General features: G+C 45.4%; 1 protein-coding gene across 3 annotated transcripts in view; it reads left to right on the top strand.

Moving 5' to 3' along the window:
• The window catches only part of LOC119406069 (DNA-directed RNA polymerase I subunit RPA1), a 220,865-nt gene extending 211,247 nt beyond the window's left edge, over positions 1-9,618 (top strand). For all 3 annotated transcript variants that reach the window (XM_049419296.1, XM_049419295.1, XM_037672927.2), the window contains exons 30-31: positions 5,182-5,374; positions 9,397-9,618. In XM_049419296.1, the coding sequence (XP_049275253.1) occupies positions 5,182-5,374; positions 9,397-9,521 (318 nt within the window). In that variant the 3' untranslated portion in view covers positions 9,522-9,618. The remainder of the gene's footprint in view (positions 1-5,181; positions 5,375-9,396) is intronic.
• The last annotated feature ends 10,702 nt before the right edge of the window (positions 9,619-20,320 follow it).

Raw genomic sequence — 20,320 nt, 5'->3', positions numbered from 1 at the left:
TGTTCACGTTTGAACTTCTGGAGGAGCGACTCGGCGACGGCGTTAATGAGCGTGCGAGGGAAACCAGCCAAGATCAAGCGATCCAATTGGTTTTGAAAGCCCTTCTGCATGACGTGTGGGCACGACCTGGTTAGTGCAGACTCTAGACAGTGTTTGGCTATGGCCCTTTTCACGGTCTTGGAATGCGCCGACTCGAATGGCAGCAATTCTTTTTTAGACCTAGGCGAATAAAGCCAACAGGCGTGGCGCTCCTGCAGGTTGATACTCAAATCCAGAAACTGCAAGGCAGCATCGGTCGGCAACTCGTGCGTAAACACCAAACCCTTCCCGAGACGGCAAAAGGCCGCTAAAACGTTGTTAATGATGGGCTGATATGAAGTGGTGGTTAGAGTCTCTAAAATGATCAAAAAGTCATCAACATATCTAAAAACTTTCAAAACCTCCCCCCCCTTTAAAATGTTGGTGCAAGGCATGGTCACTAGAACACAAAAACAAATTACACAACACAGGAGCGACACAGGAGCCAATGCAAATGCCTTGTATTTGTATATAAAAATCTCCTTTAAAACTGATGAAGGTGACTTTAAGATAAAACTCGAGAAGGGACATAAAAGCTTCTATGGTCATGCCCGCGGCATTCTGAAAGGCAACAGCACCACTCTCTTCTATGCAATTCTTGACACATGCAAACAATTCATCATGCGGCATAGAATAAAACAGGGTCCTAAAAAAGCGTAGAAAATCAGGTTTTGAGAAAAATGGGTTTAAAGATTTGTGAGTGAATGTGCTGGTAATAAAACACACTCAGTACATCTAAAATAGATCAAAATCTTAAGTAGGGCCCTTTTTGGAAGCAGTACATTCTGTTCGTATGTGAGCTGAAGCACACTTTTTTAAAGCTCACCTGTTTAGCGTCCTGTAATGGTTTAGCACGCAGACTTCAGCTGTGTCGCAGCGAGACTTGATGCCTGCCTGATACAAAAAGTCAAGTATGCCTCTGTTTCCATCATTGAACTTAGTTTACAGCATTCTAATATTAAAATAAACAAATTGGTACGGTTAAATATACAGATTTTAGCATTAACGATACACTGGGCCAACCCATAACCCTCTAATAGAATGTTTTATTAGAACAAAAGCCTTAGATGCCTCATCAAACATGGAAATTGACGGACGTCATCAACACAAGTCATGCAGAAAGTCGTCATCACGTGGCGTCGCAAGATGACGCCATCACATGACATCGTCACTTGGGCAGAGGTGTGGCGATCATGGAGGCAGCGTGAAATCCGATTAGCTGCAGATAGCTTGCAACGCCTCTGATCCTGGAGGCAATGCAAAACCACGTTAGATGTGGAAAGCATTTGGAGGGGGCCAGGGGAGGATCACTGCATCAACTAAGAAAAAGGTGGCTTTTGCCTTTGAGTCATCTTAGGCGAATGCATAAGGGACCCTGGGAGTTTTATTGAATTTAAGCACATCAGGCTTTAATGCTTCTCTTAGAGTTTATAAGTTACTACAACAAAATGCAGTGATTCCACTCCTGCGCCAACTGCGCCAAAGTGCGCCAAATTGTATTTACTGCGCCATCCTGATAATATCGACGAAAATTGCGCCAAACTGCGCCAAATTCTTAGGTTTGGGGGCGTCTATCACCGGCAATCGCACGGCCGGCGCGTCAGAACATATGCAGCTTGATCTTGGGGCTGCCAAAGTCGCAACCATGGACCAAGAATTATTCCGCTGAATAAATAGCGCTCGCGCGTGCGTCCCGCATAAGCCACGATGCCAAGCACGGTGCCGACGCAGCTTCTGTTCTGCAAGTCGGCTCGACAGCAAAACGCGCTCTCCGCAGAGGCTCGTGACGTCTAGGCCTCTCGGTAGCGAGAAAGTGCGATGGCGATTCATTGGCGGACGTCGTCTGTTCTAGAAACGCTGCTGATAGCTCGTTTCAAGCGTCGCACGGCACGTAAGGAAAGCAATGTTCAGTAATAACTACATGTGTGCTGCTAAAATGTCTGTCACTTCTGTTTCCGGACATCGCGGAATGAAATCTGGGATCGCTAGCAGTATATATATGGAACAATATCGAATTTTCCTTGCTTCGCGTTTATGGAAGAGCACGCGAAAGGTGGAAACGCGTTCACACTTTTCCTAGGATATACTTTGTCCATGGATCTTCATTAGGAAGAGCTTTTTCGTAATTGCTTATACCAGCACGTTCGAGTTTAATCACTCTGCGGTGAATACCCCCTAAAAGGCCCTGCCCTTTCGAGCTCACGTGCTAGGGTTCCAATTCGAATTTGTTGCTTGCTTTTTAAAAATGTCATGTCATTAATAAAAGCATATATCCTGGTCGGAGCAGCCGCAAATACGCAGCTGTCAGTAGCGGGCCCGTCACTGACGGCCCACAGTGAAGCGGCTACCCCATGTTACACGTCCGCCCCTCGCTTTCAGGCGTCAATAGATGACGGGTAAAAAAACTCAGTTTCGCTTAAGGGCGAAGCAATGAATGCGATACCAACAAATTGTATTGTTAAACGAAGTAAGGCTAGCAGCTAACTATTTTGGATCCGATCTCGCGTAACTCAACAAAACACTGGTTTAAGAGAATATGGCCGCTCCAGGAACCGAAGCGTTTTCTTGCTCTGAGTTCTCTAAACACGAAGTAAGCGTTGAGAGCACAGCAAGTTTACGAGCCGTCTCCTGATGCCTCGAGATGGCGCGCGCGCAAGCGACTGCGCCCTTTGAACGATGTGCCCCCCCCCCCCCCGCGCTCCTCTGGCGTCCTTTCATGCTCCTTACGAAAGACGGGCGGGGCGTTTCCTCTCTGTTTGATGAGCAATCGACGGCAGGCCCGCACCCGGGAAGATGTTATCTCATGCGCTGTCCGTGCGACGGAGACAGACGGCCGGCTAGCTTAATCTCCGCTTCAGCCGCGTTCGTCACCAGCGCTCGCGAGCTTTTACCCGCGGCTAGAATGCGCGCGGTGATGTTATTAATTTGATCTTTATACAGAAAATTACGGCAATGGCGACGACAAAAATCCGCGGAGAGCGTCCATATAATTGTTATCACAATAAACATTTTAAAAAAGTTGAGGAGCCATTTCACTCTGTGAAGTGGATGATAAGCGAAGCTGTTTCGCGCATGGCAAGGAGGTGACATGGTGGAGGACAGTTTGGTATGTAAGGCCAGGCTGTTAACGTTCAATACGCAATATTAATGCGAAAGCATCAGATGCTTTATCAAACACGAAAGTTGACCGTCGGCGGCGTCAATCGATCGATGCAAAAAATAATCATGTGATGACGCCATCACGACGTCATAGATCGTCAAAACTTGTGACGTCATCATGGCGTCATATATCGTGATGTCACGTGATGACGCCATCCCGACATCGTCGCTTTACACTGCTTCCGTAATCGGTGCGCCAATCATGGAGCTAGCGCAAAACCAGGTGAGGTGCAGAAAGCTTGCAGAGAAGGAGGGGGAGGATCAACCCGTCGATCGAGAAGAAAAAGAACCTGGCTTTCGCCTTGGAGTTTTCTTAGGGGAATGCATTAGGGACAGTGTGGCTCTTTGGCATTGAGGCACTGCTGTACGTCACGGCGTTTGTCTACAATGTCTGCTGATAATCACATAGATGTATTTAGAGTGTTATTTCTTGAAGTGCAATTTTATTGATCTGGTATTCTGTTTATTTGCTAGTGTCGAAAATAATCGCCGAAGAGGTTAATTCAGAACACTCAACTGCATGAGCCCTTATTTTTTCATTAGCGAGTGAAGTATGGTGTTCTCCTGAGATGACTTTTTCCATGAGATTTGCAATGAATCGAAATATTTCTAGCCTTCATAAGAGCCCCATAGTAATATTCCGGTGCTTGAATTTATTGCAATATGCTTCTGTAGTGCACTCCAGGATGCAAAATTTGCTGCTCCAGAGTGCTCCCAGATACAAAATTATCTGCTCCAAAGTGTTCCAAGATGAAAATTTTGCTGCTCCAAAGTGCTCCAAAACGGAAATTTTGCTGCTCCAAAAATTGCTCCAAATCAGAAGTCCTCGGTAGCATCACTGAAAATGTCATAACATAATCTCCACATGTCACGGAATTTCTGATGAGTTGTATGCATTATTGAATTTAAGCTTTTAGTTCCGGTTTTGGATGCATTTGGGGGGGAGTGGGGATGAAAAGGTGCTGATAATTGTTGAACGGATTAAGGTAAAACCTTCTTATATTAAAAAAAGAGGAAATTTTCAGAAAATTTAGTTTTTGATGTTATTGAACTTTTATATACGGCTCCCTATGATATGAATGAAAGAAGAAATCTGTGGGCTCGTTTTTGCTTTGTTAGCTTGCTCGCCGTCATGGCTAACGAGCGGTGCTGACTAACTCTCCCAGGTTTAAATGCACATATATACCGAATAAAGTGGACGGGGGGATGACCACCACCGTAGCTCAATTGGTAGAGCATCGGATGCGTTATCTGAAGATCGCAGGTTTGGTCCCTGCCGGCGGCAAGTCATCTTTTCGTCCACTTTACTTTCTTCACACTTACATCATAATTACTACAGATAACATCCCCTATTCTTTCCTGGACTTCCTTGTCTGTTAGTTCTTCCTATGATATGACTACATGACTATATTTTCTTTCTCTGGCAGGCCGAAAATTTGACCGAAGTATATAAAGTTTGAGTTCATCTTGCTGTGGAATTCTCATTTTCAGCAGCTGCCTGCTCTGTGATGTATTTCTCGGAGAATGTGCAGCGGCACCATTTTCTTCAACCCCAGTGGAATCATGACTCGGGGCAACGCCTCGCCTGTCAACTGGGCCATGGCCACCTTGGCCAAGTTATCCTTCTCGATTTTTATTCCTTATCTTTTCCTCTCTTACTGTACAATAGTGAACCACCTCCATTTGACACACTAACCTCTCTAGTCCCCTCCTCCTTCCCACTTTTGAGGTTGAGTGAGCATAGCGCACATTAACACGCTGCTACGAAGAAAGGCGGTTGTGGCCCTGACGGAGACAAGTCCACTCGTTGAAATATCGGCTCCGGTGACATGTCCTGTTCGTTGATTTTTCACCACTGCTTTTTACGCTTAGAGATGTCTTTCACTAGAGTGCCAGTATGAACCATGCAGTCTGTGAGAAATGGCTTTCACAAACTCTGCACAGGAGGTGGCCAACGTGTTTGCCGTGTATGGCATTGAGGTAGATCCGAGGCACCTGCTGCTTGTCGCAGACTACATGACGTTTGACGGCAGCTACCGTGCGTGCAACCGCATTGCCATGGAGAACAACGCCTCGCCCCTGCAGCAGATGACCTTCGAGACGACCATGAACTTTCTCAAGTCGGCTACCCTGGCCGGTACTGTATACAAGTCACTCTCAGCTTGCAAAACTTCCCACCCGTTTACCAACCAGTTGTTGTAAACTGCGCTTGCGGGCGTGCTAAGCGCAGCCATCGCATGTCCGCAAATCGCACAGTGGCAAATCTTGAGCGCTGCTGCGGCTTGGGGTTTCTTGCTGTTCACAAACTACATAAGTGCGAATGCTGTATGCAGTATCTTTCTTAATTCCAAAATTGCAATGCAGAATTATTTTGCTAAATTAATAAACTGTGTAAATAGTGGGGAATAAATGGTATATAGTTTAACAGGTTCTCAGCACTCGCAAAGCCCTAATACTCTTTTATGGAACCCTGTTTGAGAACACTGAGGTGGTGTCTGTAGGGGCGACCACGCCCCCCCTTTCATACACTGTGAGGGAATGACATTTTGACACCTGTTATTCGCATGAGCAGTATGTGCCATGCTCGCCATGTCACTAATGTGTCACTGTAATGCACACCTTGTATTTTGCGGTGCGACCAGCATATGACATTATTACAGGGGGCGTGCGAATAGCAAAAGTTAGAACCAAATCAAATACGAATCAAATATTGATCATACCGAATCGAATATGAATGCGTATCGAATACTATTTGAATAGTTTTCGAATAGTAAGGCAACCATTTTCAAGACAGGCCTAGAACTCTACGACTTTTTATTCCAAACAAACATTCTCATAAACTTCAACAAAGCATGATTGCCAACATTGCCGTTACATCTAACCTACAAAAGATACCACACTGCTGTAAACTGAGGTAAGCTCGTATACAGTAGCAGCCAGAGCCTTTGAGGTATCACTAGCTGTAGCGTGAATACAGCGGTTACATCAGTATTCGAGGTTGTGCTTTGTCATCAGCTTTTAAATAACACTAAGACCAAAAGTTATATACACTAATGTTTCATGACTGAACATCATCATTAATCCCATGCTAATGATGGTGGACTGAGGACACATTCGCCTCAGCGAAATGGGAGTTTAAAGCAGAAAGTAAAGTTTCGATAGTCCCTTACAAGCTTGAATTGCATGCATCTTCATAGTGCAGTAATTAAAGCAAGAAATACGATCCTTCGCTTTTCCAACTTTTTCTTCCGTTGAGGTTTTCCCGTCGGTGCTAATTATTCGAAAAGTATTAGAAAAATATTTTATAGTTCGAATATGCGCTCTTGGATTCGTTATTGGAAATTTTCAAATATTTGCACTCCCCTAATTATTACTTGTGAACAGCCTGATTAATTGCTGCTCTCTGTTGGTATTCTCTTCTTGCCTACATTAGAGCAGCAGTTCCTCTTTGCAAATTAATAAGAATGTGCACTGAAAAGTTGCAGTTCTATACTGTTGTACTGCTCCAAGTGATCCCAAATTCCATTTGTTTCTCTTCCAAGCCTGCTCAAAAACGACTCTTTTTTTTGTTATCTGAAAGTCGCTCCAGATGCATCGATGTGAGTAGGCTTCACTGCAACATGCAATTTAGGAAAGCCAGCTTACAAAGGCCCAGCTTACACTGATCTCCTAAAGTCTGCTTCACTTTTAAACACAGATGCAGTGCTGGGAGGACATTTTACCAGGGGCGTATAAGCCGTCTTATACCGGAATGCGGAGGCCCCAGAACTTTCTCTTTATTATTTTATTAATTTTTTGCTGGTGCCCGAAGGCACACGTCCTCGCAGAGTGCAGACGTGGCAGTTACTGCGTAGCCACGGAATTAAATGTTCTTATACATTAGTTCTTTCACTGCTTCCTAGGGGCACTAGGGGATTCCTGTCGGCGGACATGAAGAAATTCGACTGTTGAGTCATTCATAAACTAATTTGAATAACATTAAAAATCAATTTTGATGAACCCGAGATGTGGTGACCACGACTTGATGCTGCACAAGCAGTCTTTTTCACAAAGGTCATATGCATATTAGTGATGCATGTAACTATTGTAAGTGAAGGTATTGCACCTATTCTGCTGCCGCAGCTTTATGTCAAATCCTTGGGTGTTGTGCAGAGTAGTAAGACAGATAACTGGGCAAGTTGGTATGTATCCATATTTAAACTTTTTTAGCGCGCACAAAAGACAAGGACAAGAAAGAGACACACGAGCACTGACAGTGTGTCACATGACTTGCGCCGCACATGCTCTACGCTGGTTTTTGGGTATTTATATGTATCGTTCCTTTGAAAAAATAAACAGTTGAGAGTTAGCGCTTGTGTGTCTCTTTCTTGTCCTTGTCTTTTGTGCACGCTAAAAAAGTTTAAATTGTTGTGCAGAGTGTTATGACACTGATCTGAGCCCCTTGCTTTCCACCCAGTATGATGAACACGTAGCATTGAAAACCATTGTGCTGCATATAAACAACAGCTTCGGTCTAAGTAAGACTGGTACAAACAGTGCTAGACACCGGACGGTGACAAAACAGGGCACTGTCGTTCTAGTACCGTCCTGTGTACGGTGCTGTTTGTTCCTGTCTTAGTGATGTGCCAACTGGCCCAGTTAGGTGCACTTCTGCAGTTTAAGTTGGTATGGAAGTAAGGCAACAACCTGAATTACCTTATGTCATGGTGGCCACTTCTATTTTACGACACTGTGTGCGTGCGGTGTCGGGAGAATTGAACAATAGCCGGTATGGTGTTGCGAATTTCGGTCCCTGCTATGCATCAGTTCAATGGAAGTTCTGTTAATAACAGTGCAACGAGTTAATGTGAGCAGCTCCAAGAAATCGGTGAACTACTAAATGTCAATGCAGTGAATTCACTGAGCAATAAAGACTCATTTATCGTAAAAGTGGCCATTAGTTCCTATTGCTTTCATTGGGAATTGATGCCATTCTTGAGAGAGTCCTGTGGTACAGTAGACTTTTGTTAGTGCAATTCTGGTTATTTAAATTTTTCAGTTGTTGATCTCGACTTAATGTGCTGGCCAGCGCCCCATGCATGTACAGTAGACTCTCATTAAACGGAACCTGAAGGGACCAGGAAAATGTATTCCGTTTAACAGGAGTTCCGTTTACTGAGAGATGAACAGGGGGACAGAATCCAAGTATGAAACCAATCGTGTTAGATGCAGTTGTTCCTTTTAAGCAGCAGTTCGGTTTAAGAGATTTCCGTTTACTGAGAGTCTACTGTATATGGGATCAAACGTTCCCGTTTTCAATCCTGAAATTAGCCTTTACCGTATAACTCAAATGTTACAAAACGCGCTGCATGTGCCTGACCATAAAGTGATAGCAATAATGGTTCCAGCACAGCAGTACCATCCCACATTGCGGCACCTAGATTACAGTGGATGCATCCAACTCCTGTCTAATTCAGCAATTTTGATCTGCCGCAGCGATGTATAAACACAAGAACTGTAACTTGGAATGAATTATTGCAGCATTTATTTCTTGAGAAAGTTATTCGAAAATTTCAAGGGCGATGCAATTTGACACAAAAGTAAAACTGCGTTTGCACTGACATCAGAGCTAGGCTGACATTGCGATCACAAAATGGCGACTACAATGGAGGAGTTAATGCAGTGTAAGAATGGTGACAAACCACTTTCGGTGTCATTTCAAGTGCAGTTTGAAACAATAAGTTATAAAATGTACATGTAACAAGCTCTGTAAAGTAAATAGTTGTTCTGGTCAAAGGAATCTGATTCTGAAAGAGCTAACCCAGTCACGCAAATATACAAGTTAGTAATGAACTGAAAACTAGAGTGGTGCAGTTGACAGGATGGAACTGCACCAGCACACATTGCAGTTGAAACCTTTCAGAACTGCACTGGCATGCATGAAAGGATAGTGCATTACATTAGCTCGTTTGTATAAAGAAAGAAAAAGGAGTAAGCAGGCCAATGATTTATGCACGCTTCGTTTGAGCACGACATGGGAAGAAGTCACAAATGCCTTGCTACACTTGGCTTAAATTGCGTTCTCTTTTCAGCTTGAATGCGCTATTGTGTGGCTCAACCTTAGATATATTGTACATTGGGCTGGATAGAACAACATCTGCACTAATTCTATCATTTCAGGTACGGAAGACCACCTCAACTCCCCATCCGCTCGTCTTGTGGTGGGCCGGGTGGTGCCTCTGGGCACAGGTTGCATGCAGCTGCGGCAGCCCCAGACTCCGAACTTCAAGCTGCGCTCTCGTTAGACACTTCGCTGGACTGGTAGGGCGATTGCAGAAAATGGTGTCTGCATCGGGTTCACACTTTGTTTTAATAAACTGGTTTGCTTGTTTATTTGCAGTCCCTCCTGTGTTATTACTTGCTTCTTCCATTCAATTCACTGTTAGTGGTCAGTGATGGCTGCTCACCACCTGTACCATGTGAACACAGAAGCGCTGTCTTTCACAGCCTGTGCACAGATAGGAAATCGTCAGCAACTGCTGTTACGAGCATGTGGCGCCCCTCCAAAAGTTCCTAAACGCGGGTGCCTCTGCCCCCACCTTGTCCGCGATCCTGGGGCAGATCGTGACACTTGCTACCTCAACTGAGAGAGGTGCAAGCCTGTCCTTTCTTGCTTTCAGTATTATTCTGATAGCGATTATGTGGACACTTCATGTGCATTTTTGCCGTCGATGTCGCCGTCATGTTCCCTATAAAGTCCGAATGGACAACATCGCCTCGCGCGTCCTATGTTCAGTGATGCTACCGCTGCGCCAATTGCGCCAAAGTGCCCTGGCTGCTACAACCTGCTACATTTCCTCAAAATTTGGCGATTCTGCGCCAAGCCTGCGCCAAAGGGGTGTACTCTGACTTTCAGAAATGAAACTAACTACATGAAGTTCCCCTATTGAGAGCGACATCGCGCTGTGCGCGGACGTTCTCCATGAGAGTGATGAAAATGGAGACAAAATACAGTATAACCTCGTTACAACGGATCTGTTTACAACAGACATTCGGATATTACATACCAATTTGCGGCGTTATGCCGACCTCCGTATTAGTTCCATTGATTGAGCTTCGTTTACAACGGATTCTGGTACAACGGACATTCGGATATAATTGACTAAAATTTCAGGCCAGCAAGGTGGTCAGGACTCCTTTAGAGCGGACTTTTCTACCACGGTCATTAACTTCCGACTTGAAACATCGCTTAGCATACTTTCGGGACGGGAGCAGCGCACCGCGGATATCGACGTACCGATTTAAGAACGAAGGCCGCCGATCCCCGGTCTGTCAATGATCAGCTATGCCTAGCTGTAGCGACAAAAAAACGGCGCGCAGCGTGCTTGGTGTTGCGTTTTGGGACGCTGGCACGCGAAATTGCGAGCCGCTGCCACCGCTTCTGCGCGCGGTCGCTGCGCGGCGAGCTTGGCCGGGGGGTCCGCTGCCGATGCACAAAATGCCCATCCGCGGTTCTGAGGAGCCAGCGGGCGATGCGATTCGTTGCTTGAGACGAAGGACATTACGGCTTCTTCGCTTTAGCATGTCCGCCAGCGCGATGTTCTTGCCCGCAAAGTTCGGATTTGGCTCGAACATCGGCACCGTGAACGGAGTTAGGCCTAACCACGACATCTAGTAGAAAGCTCGGTTGCGATATGCGTGGCCGCGGTGTGCGATGTTTCAAAGTACGTCATGCTCGATTGCGAGTACAAGGAGTTGTCCCGCGGTGGTCTTCGTCATAAGCTTCGAAGTGCTGATAAGAAGACCCTCGAACAGCGGGTCCAACGAGTCAACGCTATTAGTCGCACGTCTGCGATGTTCGCGACGAGTGCGGCGCGCTATCGTAATCTGATGATTGAGCTTCCGCTTGCAGCTGCCCAACTAAAGCGTTCCAAATTATCGTCGACCCGTAAACACAGAACGAGTGCGAACGCGTCACTAAGTAGTGCAATTTTCGACAGCCACGACCTCGCGACGCACAAGCAGCAGACAACGATCCCGAAGCGAGCATTAACACGTTTTGGCTGCTTCTGCGGTAATACCGCAGAAGCAGCCAAAACGTGTTTTTCGTACGCTTTTTTTACTGAATGGAGGAGCCAGCTGAAACGGAGAACTTGAACGCGGAGAAATGCTCTTTACGACGAGCCCAAAATGGTGGCGCCCAGTTGCGCCGTTGCCGAGCTATAATTTTGAAAAAACGCTTTCTTTTATATTTCCGCAATTTTCGCCAAGTCGGCAGACGCAAAACAAATTTTTATAGCACTTCTGCGTAGTTTTTATTGAAGATATTTTGGAATCGGATAGAAATGGGCTACAGAAACTGAAAATGCGATTTTCCAAAAATCGCATTTTTTTTGGTCCCCCGTTAAAAATAAGACCATGTTTGTGACTCGTAATTCTCTCCGGTTATAACAGACCCATTCAGTGTTTACATGAAATTGTTGTAACAGTACTTGGATTTTACATACTCCCTTTACAATTCAGACCAAAATCCTCTTCACTATATGAAGGTCTGTTGTAATGAGGTTATACTGTATCAATATGGTGTTGTCAAGCGGACGAAGGAACTGCGTTTTTTTTTTTGTAATCAAAGCATCAACTGTAGGCAAGACGGCGTAGCAGCAGTCAAGCGACATGCAGCCATGAAACGGCACATTGATGCAACCAGTCGTCATTGAGACGCTTCAGGTGGACTGCAGCGGCCGAAAACGATCCAGCCGACTTTGGAATTCGGCAGTGCATGGAACGTTTTGCAGTGTGACTGCGTGACAAACGCAGAGACTGTTTGTGCTTGGCATGACTCTCAAGGGCATCCCCTACTCGTGGGCCGACACCAGGGTTGCCACTGACTTCCGAGTAAATGTCGCCAAACGACGAGCAAAAAGTCGCCAAAAGTCGCCATTTTTTTTTACAAATATCGCCAAAAAAGTCGCCATTCTATATATGTGCGGCATACCTAGTAATAAAAATTTGCTCTCACGTGTAGCCCCGTAGAATACAGTACCATCCAAGACCCTGAAATTATACTCACGTTTCTCAATACGAGTGGCATCGGCCACTTCGCCATGGGAGTGCATGGTGCAGCTTCTCCGACTATCCGCAACATGTGTGTGGTGGCGCAAGGGTGAATGAATGAAACGCTCATGACATCCTTCCATCCCTGTCCACTCGTTTCAAAGGTAAAAGTGCGGTAAACCTTGGGCGAAAACCGTGAAAGCGTTGTATGCAGACAGCTTTACGTACCCTTATATGAATTAAAAAGATTGAAAGGTTTATTGAAGGTAACACGACAGAATTCTTACAGGAACCGATCACTAGTGAGTCTGACAACTTTTCATTGTGAACTAATATGATAACGGACACCACCGAACCTTTCTTATAGTCACCTATACCCTAGCAAAAATCACCCATAGAAAAACCAATAGCCTATCGGATTATTGAACATATTGGTCTATTGGTATCGTATGGGTCTATAGGTGGCGTGCTGGTCTATTCGACCCTAGAGTCACTTGAAAAATTTCAGAGTATCGCATCTGTTTTCCGCGCGCCGCCGCCGACGCGATTGGCTTACTTGCATCACGTGACCTCTCGCCGCCATATCCCTTCCAAGCGCTTTGGGTGCAGGCGCGTTCAAGCGTGGCCGGACATTTAGCAGTACCACGCTCCCCAGAAGTACTTCGTCGCTTTTTTAAACACATCATGCATACAGGGGCGTAAGCAGACATTATTTTCGGGGGGAGGGGGGGGGGGCACGGGCCCGGTGTGCCACCCCCTGGCTACGCCACTGCATGCAGATGTCAGAAGAGAGTAGCTCACCATCAATTGAACATTACTGGTGAGCTACTCTGGGAATCTCGTTTGCTGTGTGGGAAAAATTAGTGTCAAAGAGCGCCGTTCTACGTGGCTGCATAGTGGGCCCGAACGAATTCACCCCCCTCGAATAACACTCCTTCCTGCAGTGAACTACACTAACTTTGCTGGAAAAGATCTTATGCGACAGGATACTTCACCTTTTCGGTTCGCTATGGCCAGCGATATTGAAAACTACATACCTCTTTATTTGCTCGGCTGTTTATATCTCGATCTGTTGAACAGATTACGCATGCCATCCGAGTTATAAGCATGTCACGCACGAGAGCGAAATCGAAGATTTATTTAACTGTTTACTGATATACTTTGAAGGCAATTGTGGCATGATCATTTGACATTGCACAAAACAGAAGCGTGGAACTCTGTTGATAAACTTCGTATAAGGCAATGCAGGGCTGGGCAGAGATACTCAGAAAAGTATTCCGGAATACGGATATCGAAATACATGAACTGGAAGCCTAAAATACAGATACTGAGATACATTTGCCTTTAACGTAACGGGATATTTCGGAGATACTTTTGCAATAAGACGAAAAAAGTATTCCGGAATACAGTTACAGCGATACAGATACCAGAATACTCTTTTTTTTTTCAAGGATGCTCATACTACGCAAAGACACTTATTAGTGCAGCATGATGTTGTAATTAAAGTTCATAGTGTACAGAAGCATTAGAACGCTGCAATGGGCCGTCCTCTTGAGCGCCTTCTAGTGGGTCGCCCTCTTCGCCTCTTCTCGGAGAGCACGCCCCTCGTGCTCTTGCTCGTGAGAGTCTGCGCTCTGTCGTTACTGTCGTCGCTGCGCATCGCCGCCGTCAATAAACGCCTTTACAATAGAAACGTTCAGTTCATTTATTTATTTATTACAGTACCCTCAGCGCCATTAAGACATTGCAGGGGAGGGGCGGTCAAAGTACATAATTAGTAATAATGACATAATTACGAGTATCAATTGCAATAAAAATACACTATTTCACAGCAACAGTAACAAGGATTGGACACCGAAATCGACATACTTGGCGAACAAACTAAGCTATGCTAGAAATAGCACACTTTAAGCAGATCACTCGAATCACTAATGAATCTCTTCTAGTGCACTAATGAACCTCAGTGAATTGAGAAAAAGCACACATTTATTTTCAAGATCTGCTTTGCTAAGAAGGTTGCTGTGTAGGCTTCTCAAATAGGCTGTCTTTTAACAGCGTCGGTTCAGTCTCAGCACAATACTCACGAAAAAAAAAGTGTGTCTACCGCTGAAGGCGAGCACACATTCGTGTTATAGTGAATAAATACCGCCTTCATAACCGGATTGCCCTCCTGCGTGGCGATATCTCTTCTCGGGTCATCTAGATACCGAAACACTTCCGCCCTCACTTAGGTTGTTCGGACTGTTCAGAATCCGAAGTCGGTCCCCATCTTCGGAATCCTCAGCCGTCTGACCCTGTCGGCTTCAATGAAGCTGTCACCACCACCGACGCTACCAGCACACATTTTAGAAAGCCGCAACAGGCGAAGTCGGCTCCGGCGGTGGGGGAGCCTGCTACCACAAAGACCGTTTCACGCATGTCATCAATTAGGAACGCACCCTGACATTGGAGAGGTGGCTGTAAGCGCGTCAGAGATAGCCATCTTCTAATCACTTCCGCCGCGACTACGGGAACTGCTTTTGGAAGTGTCGCCGCTTTGAGAACTGAACGCCCGCGAAGCATTGCAAAGCCTGTTCCAAGGCGGTATCCGCGCGGGGGGTCGCGAAGTAATGGCTTGCCACCCGAAAAAAATTAGGCCTGCTGCACTGACCTTGAGAGACAGCGACTTTCGTCGGCAGAGGCCGACAACACTGCCCCCGCGATTCTGCCGTCTGCGTTGTCGCGCTTTACCACATGGACCATTCTGTGCTTGAGGGGAAACCATCGCCGCCCTATCTATCGGCGACCGGCGGCGCGCCTTTGCTCGTCTTGGCACAAAAAAGAAAAAAAAAACTTCATTTCCCCATTGGAAACACGCCTCAACTCATTTCCGACACACAAAAAAATGTAACGAGATACCCGTGTCCTGCATAGTATCGCGATACAGGCGATACATCGTAAATGTATTTCACTACTGAGATACAAATACATTTTTTCAAATGTATCTCGATACAGAAATACAGATACTCAAAAGTATCTCTGAAATACTATCGCGATACTCTTGTATCGCGATACTGCCCAGCCCTGAGGCAATGTTATCAAGCGTATTTTTAAATTTGTTGCAAAAAAATGCTGCTAATGCTGCATTGCTCCGAGCGTACCCTTAAAATACTGTATAGTTAATGAGAAATGGTCACAGCAAAAAAAAAAAAAAAGCAGTTCGCACGCATCGAGGGAGTCGATTTTATGCGAGCCCTAGGTCTATATACATACTGTGTTGCAGTAGTATGCGCTTGAAAAATTCCGGGATGTGCTATTTCTGATCGAAAGAACATAAAGCACCATGCCGAGGAAGTTTTAATAAGAGTGCATTATGAAAGAAAAAGTGCAGCAGTACAGAAACCGAACACCAGCTGTTTACGCGCTGGCAATGCCAAAAAGAAAAAAAAAATGAACTGTTTGTCGGAACATAGCAAAATATTTGCAAATTCATTGCAACGTTAGGAGTATTTAGGCGACAAGAAATAGGAAATGAAACAATTAAGTAGTGATGTCATTCATTCTTGATGGCCTATTTTCTACGTATCGCAAGATAAGATGCACCTTACCTACCGCACGTCGATTCGCCCGTGCGTTCGGCTGCTGGCGTTCCGAATCAAGACGTCGCGCACAACTTCCAATTACCGCACACACACACAACTTCTATTACACACATCAACCAGTTGAACAGCAAGCACGGTGCGCAAGCAAGCTATGTGTCAGCGATCAGTCGAAGGACGCAATGTTGAATGTTCTCGATGTTGTTCGATAACGTTATCGAGCGCAGTGAACCTGAACACCGACTGCAAAGCTAGCGCAAACAGTCAAGATTCACCAAAGTGCACGTTAAAGAACCCCAGGTGGTCGAAATTTCCGCAGTCCTCCACTACGGCGTGCTTCATAATCAGAAAGTGGTTCTGGCACGTAAAACCCCATAAATTAATTAATTATCTAAACGCAATAAAACTGCGAGATCTTTTTTTTTTTTAAAGCGAGAGCTCGCTACTGCAATACAAAACTGGCGGTTTACAGCATATATTGCATCCGGCGCCCGCTGATGACGCGCACATGTTTAGCGATACTTCATGCGCCAGAACAACGGCCAAAGCAAGAATATGCTCACGCAAATTTCCGCAGTCCTCCACTACGGCGTGCTTCATAATCAGAAAGTGGTTCTGGCACGTAAAACCCCATAAATTAATTAATTATCTAAACGCAATAAAACTGCGAGATCTTTTTTTTTTAAAGCGAGAGCTCGCTACTGCAATACAAAACTGGCGGTTTACAGCATATATTGCATCCGGCGCCCGCTGATGACGCGCACATGTTTAGCGATACTTCATGCGCCAGAACAACGGCCAAAGCAAGAATATGCTCACGCAAAAGAAAAAAAAGCAACGAAAATGGCTATGTACAGGGGTTGCACAAGAGTAGTTTGTGCTTGAAGCGCTGGCAAACTAACCTTCGCGCTGAGGGCAGCAACGCGTCGCTTACATTGCAGGTGGTGGTGGCGCCATCTACCAGGTGAGACATAAAGTGCGTCAGTGCACGGCCTCCAGTCAGCCCACTACCCCTTTCTAGAACACTTTAACCTCGGCCGAAAACCATGCCGAAAACCATGGAGGAAGGAATACTAAGGAGAGGCCCTGACGTCACATTCGTGAAGCCTCCACATCGCAAACACCCGCATCGCCTCCTAGCGAAAGCGCAGCGAAACATTACGCGATTTCCGTCGCGACGTTTGCAAGCGCATGCGCGCATCGCGAAACTTTGCAGCCTTTTTTTGTTTGTTTGTTTTTCGCCGTGCAAGCGGTGTAGTCGATTCACGCTTGTTGCTCTTTGTGTGTGTTCTTTAGGAAAGCTTCGCAATGCCCAGCTGTTGCGTATACCCTGTGCAAATCGCGTGCACTGCGGACAGTACCGGGTGTCACTTTTCATGTGTACGTATACGTTCGCTTCATTATTGATCACTAAGGCATGGTATTTGCGTGCGAAGCTCTCGGATGTGCGCTCTGTTGCTTGTTACTCATTCTGTCAACTCGGAACACACGTGAAATTTTGTTTTTGGCGTCTGATGCGCCGTACATACCATGCGCTGAAGGCATCGTACGTTTTAGAGGCTGTGTCGTTCAAACGAAAGGGCAATAAACTTTTGTTGCTGTTATCGGACTACATAATGTATGTATTGTGCGGTGTGCGCTCGCTGCGTGCTTGTGTTGTGTGCACACTAGAATTACAAACTTTACATGCACGGTCGCGTATACAATACAGCGGCGTCCTCTTTTCGACGTGAAGTTAGTTCAACTAGGTTGGCGTTGCGCCGAATAGCTACTACGCTTACTCCATATGCACGAACAAAGAACCGCTAATCGGGCAATAGATCTGGAAATCGGGCTACGAGAAAGGAAAAGAAAGGCCTAACGCCCAGCAGAACGCGTAAGACACTGCTAGGTGAGTTCGAATACGATAAGGCAGAGGCTGAATGTTTTTGAATACGGCACGTACCGGTACTTTCTGTACTGTTGCACAAAAACGCTCCACGAAGGATTTCAGCACGCAGCGCTCGGGCCTGCCACGTACGAACAGCCTGGTAAACGTCTGCTTGCAACATTTTACTGCGTGCGAACCGCACAATACGCGCTAAGTTTACGCCGGGACTACAGATTCGAGCAGAAGCGAACCACCGCGGAGAGCACGCCGCGGGGCGTCTGCTGTTTTGTTTGCCCCATACCGGTTTGTTTGCCCCATAAATCTGACGTCACTTCCGCCACACTTTTCGCAATGCATTGGGATACGATAGGGCCTCTCCTTAGTTTTTCCTTCCTCCATGCCGAAAACATCCGCTGCGGCTGTGGCTGGCTGTAGTCGGCTCGCTTGCTGGCTGGCGCTCGTGCCGTGGCCATACCACAAAAACAAGATTTTAATTTTTTCTACTGTATTGCAATATATTGCTCTATTTCCAACCCCTCGAAAATATTCAGCTGCTGACACATTGGAAGGAAGGTTATGGAAAGCGCGAACCGAAATTTCAGCTGCAAAAATAAAAATAGATGGATGGATGGATGCTATGAGCGTCCCCTTTATAACGGGGCGGTGACATGTCTGCCACCAGGCTCGAAGGATAAAAAAAGAAAAAAAAGAAAAAAAAACTTCCTTGTTTCATGTTGTCCTAATGCCTTATCTACATTGATTAAATCTATGTTATTATAACAAAAATATAAATTCACAGTCCAATAGAAGACATACAGCGCCCTCTCGCGACAGCTGTTATCTTCAATGAGCTTTTTTGGCAAGCCTGTATCACTTTGGTTGGTTGCTCGTGATTTTGTTGTCGTTATCGTGTTTCTGCATGTTCCGAACTTCAAATATTTCTCGTTTTTATTTGATGCGCATTAAGGGTGACCCCGCAGGTACAGTAACCTGCGGCAGCGAACGCGATGTTCACCGTCGTAAGAAGTGCAAGCGCTCGAGCGAGCTTGCACTTGCAACCTACCACCTAGCTACTACTTACAAAGGCGACGAAAAAAACGCGAACAGCGCTGTTCGCATTTGTCTTCTCCGCGCTCTTAGCTTGGCGACAATAAAAAGACGCTAGTCTCGTGAATTTATCATAGATAACTTGTCTTATTACCAGCCAGGCTACAACTGTTTCGAAAAGTAATGCGACCAGCGGAGCTGGTAGATGCCGTACTGCTCAGCGTGCTGTTACAGCACGCTATGGAATCGCAATAGCCCACCGGCTGAAAAGAACGATGTATACATTATGTGCACACATTCAAGCAGGAAGTGACGACTTCTACCTTACATGTTCACTTCGCTTATTTTATTAGCAGCTTATTTTCCCACCCCGTTTGCACCATGCAAGGATAGCAGAGTACAAATTGCTGCCTTTACAAGAACATTGAGTACCCAAAACTGGGTACTCAATGTTCTCGCGTTCCCTTTTCAACTATGATCACTTTCTCTTTCTGGAAACCTGTCTTTTTGCGGGTTTATCCCACAAATATAATGCATAGCCATAACCTTGAGTATAGAATGAAATTGCACAAATATACAGGCGTCTGCAGGCCCGTAGCCAGGTATTTTTTCGCGGGGGGGGGGGGGGGCACTTGCTGAAAGCCTTGACTATTTGAGAAAAACGCCTATTTTCAATATTTATTTTCGGTAAAACACCATGTATCATAAAAATTTTGGAAGGGGGGCGCCCCTCCCCCCCCTGGCTACGGCGTCTGTGTAATTATTTTGGTGAGATTTATGAAAAATATGGCTGCGATATTTCGGAACACTGTTATGTAAAACAGCTGCCACTTTGCTCAAATACTGAACAAATCAAAAACTGCCTTTTGGCTGAATTCGCTACTGCATGACCCTGTAAGTGAATTAAATACATATAGGTGGCCTTTTAATACCATGCATAACCCTGTGACTTTGGTGGCAATTCACACCTGCTAGTTCTATAAATGTCAAATAGCTGCTATTTATTGGTTCTATAGGTGACAAATAGACGTCGCCTATTATAAAGCCTATTGGTGCCTACTGGTTCTATAAGTGACAAATAGCTGCCACCTATTGGTACTAACATATACCTATTGGTTCCATTGGTGACAAATAGATGTCTCCTATTAAACCCTATTGGTGCCAATACGTGTCAATTGGTTCTATAAGTGACAAATAGCTGCCAGCTATAGGCACCAATAAAAAATTTATTGGTCCTATCGGTGACAAATAGATGTCGTCAATTGGTCTCTATTGGTGACAATAGAATTCTAATCAGACCTATAAAGCTCCAATAGAGCACTTATACAACAAATAAGATTTTTCTATAAGACCAATAGAAAATTCTATTGGCATTTTTGCTAGGGTATCTACACGCGTCAATCGGATGCGTTATTAATGATCAGATAGACAATGTAGAATGTGATATAGCAATTGTTTTCATTGCACACGCTCACCGAGAACAGTGGAAAATGCCTCAATGAATATTTTTATTGCATGAATAGCCGCGTATCCGCCTCTCTTCGCTATTCCAAAA

The sequence above is a fragment of the Rhipicephalus sanguineus genome, chromosome 9, assembly GCF_013339695.2.
Source record: "Rhipicephalus sanguineus isolate Rsan-2018 chromosome 9, BIME_Rsan_1.4, whole genome shotgun sequence".
Classification (NCBI taxonomy): Eukaryota; Metazoa; Arthropoda; class Arachnida; order Ixodida; family Ixodidae; genus Rhipicephalus; species Rhipicephalus sanguineus.
This window is presented reverse-complemented; position numbering and strand designations above follow the sequence as displayed.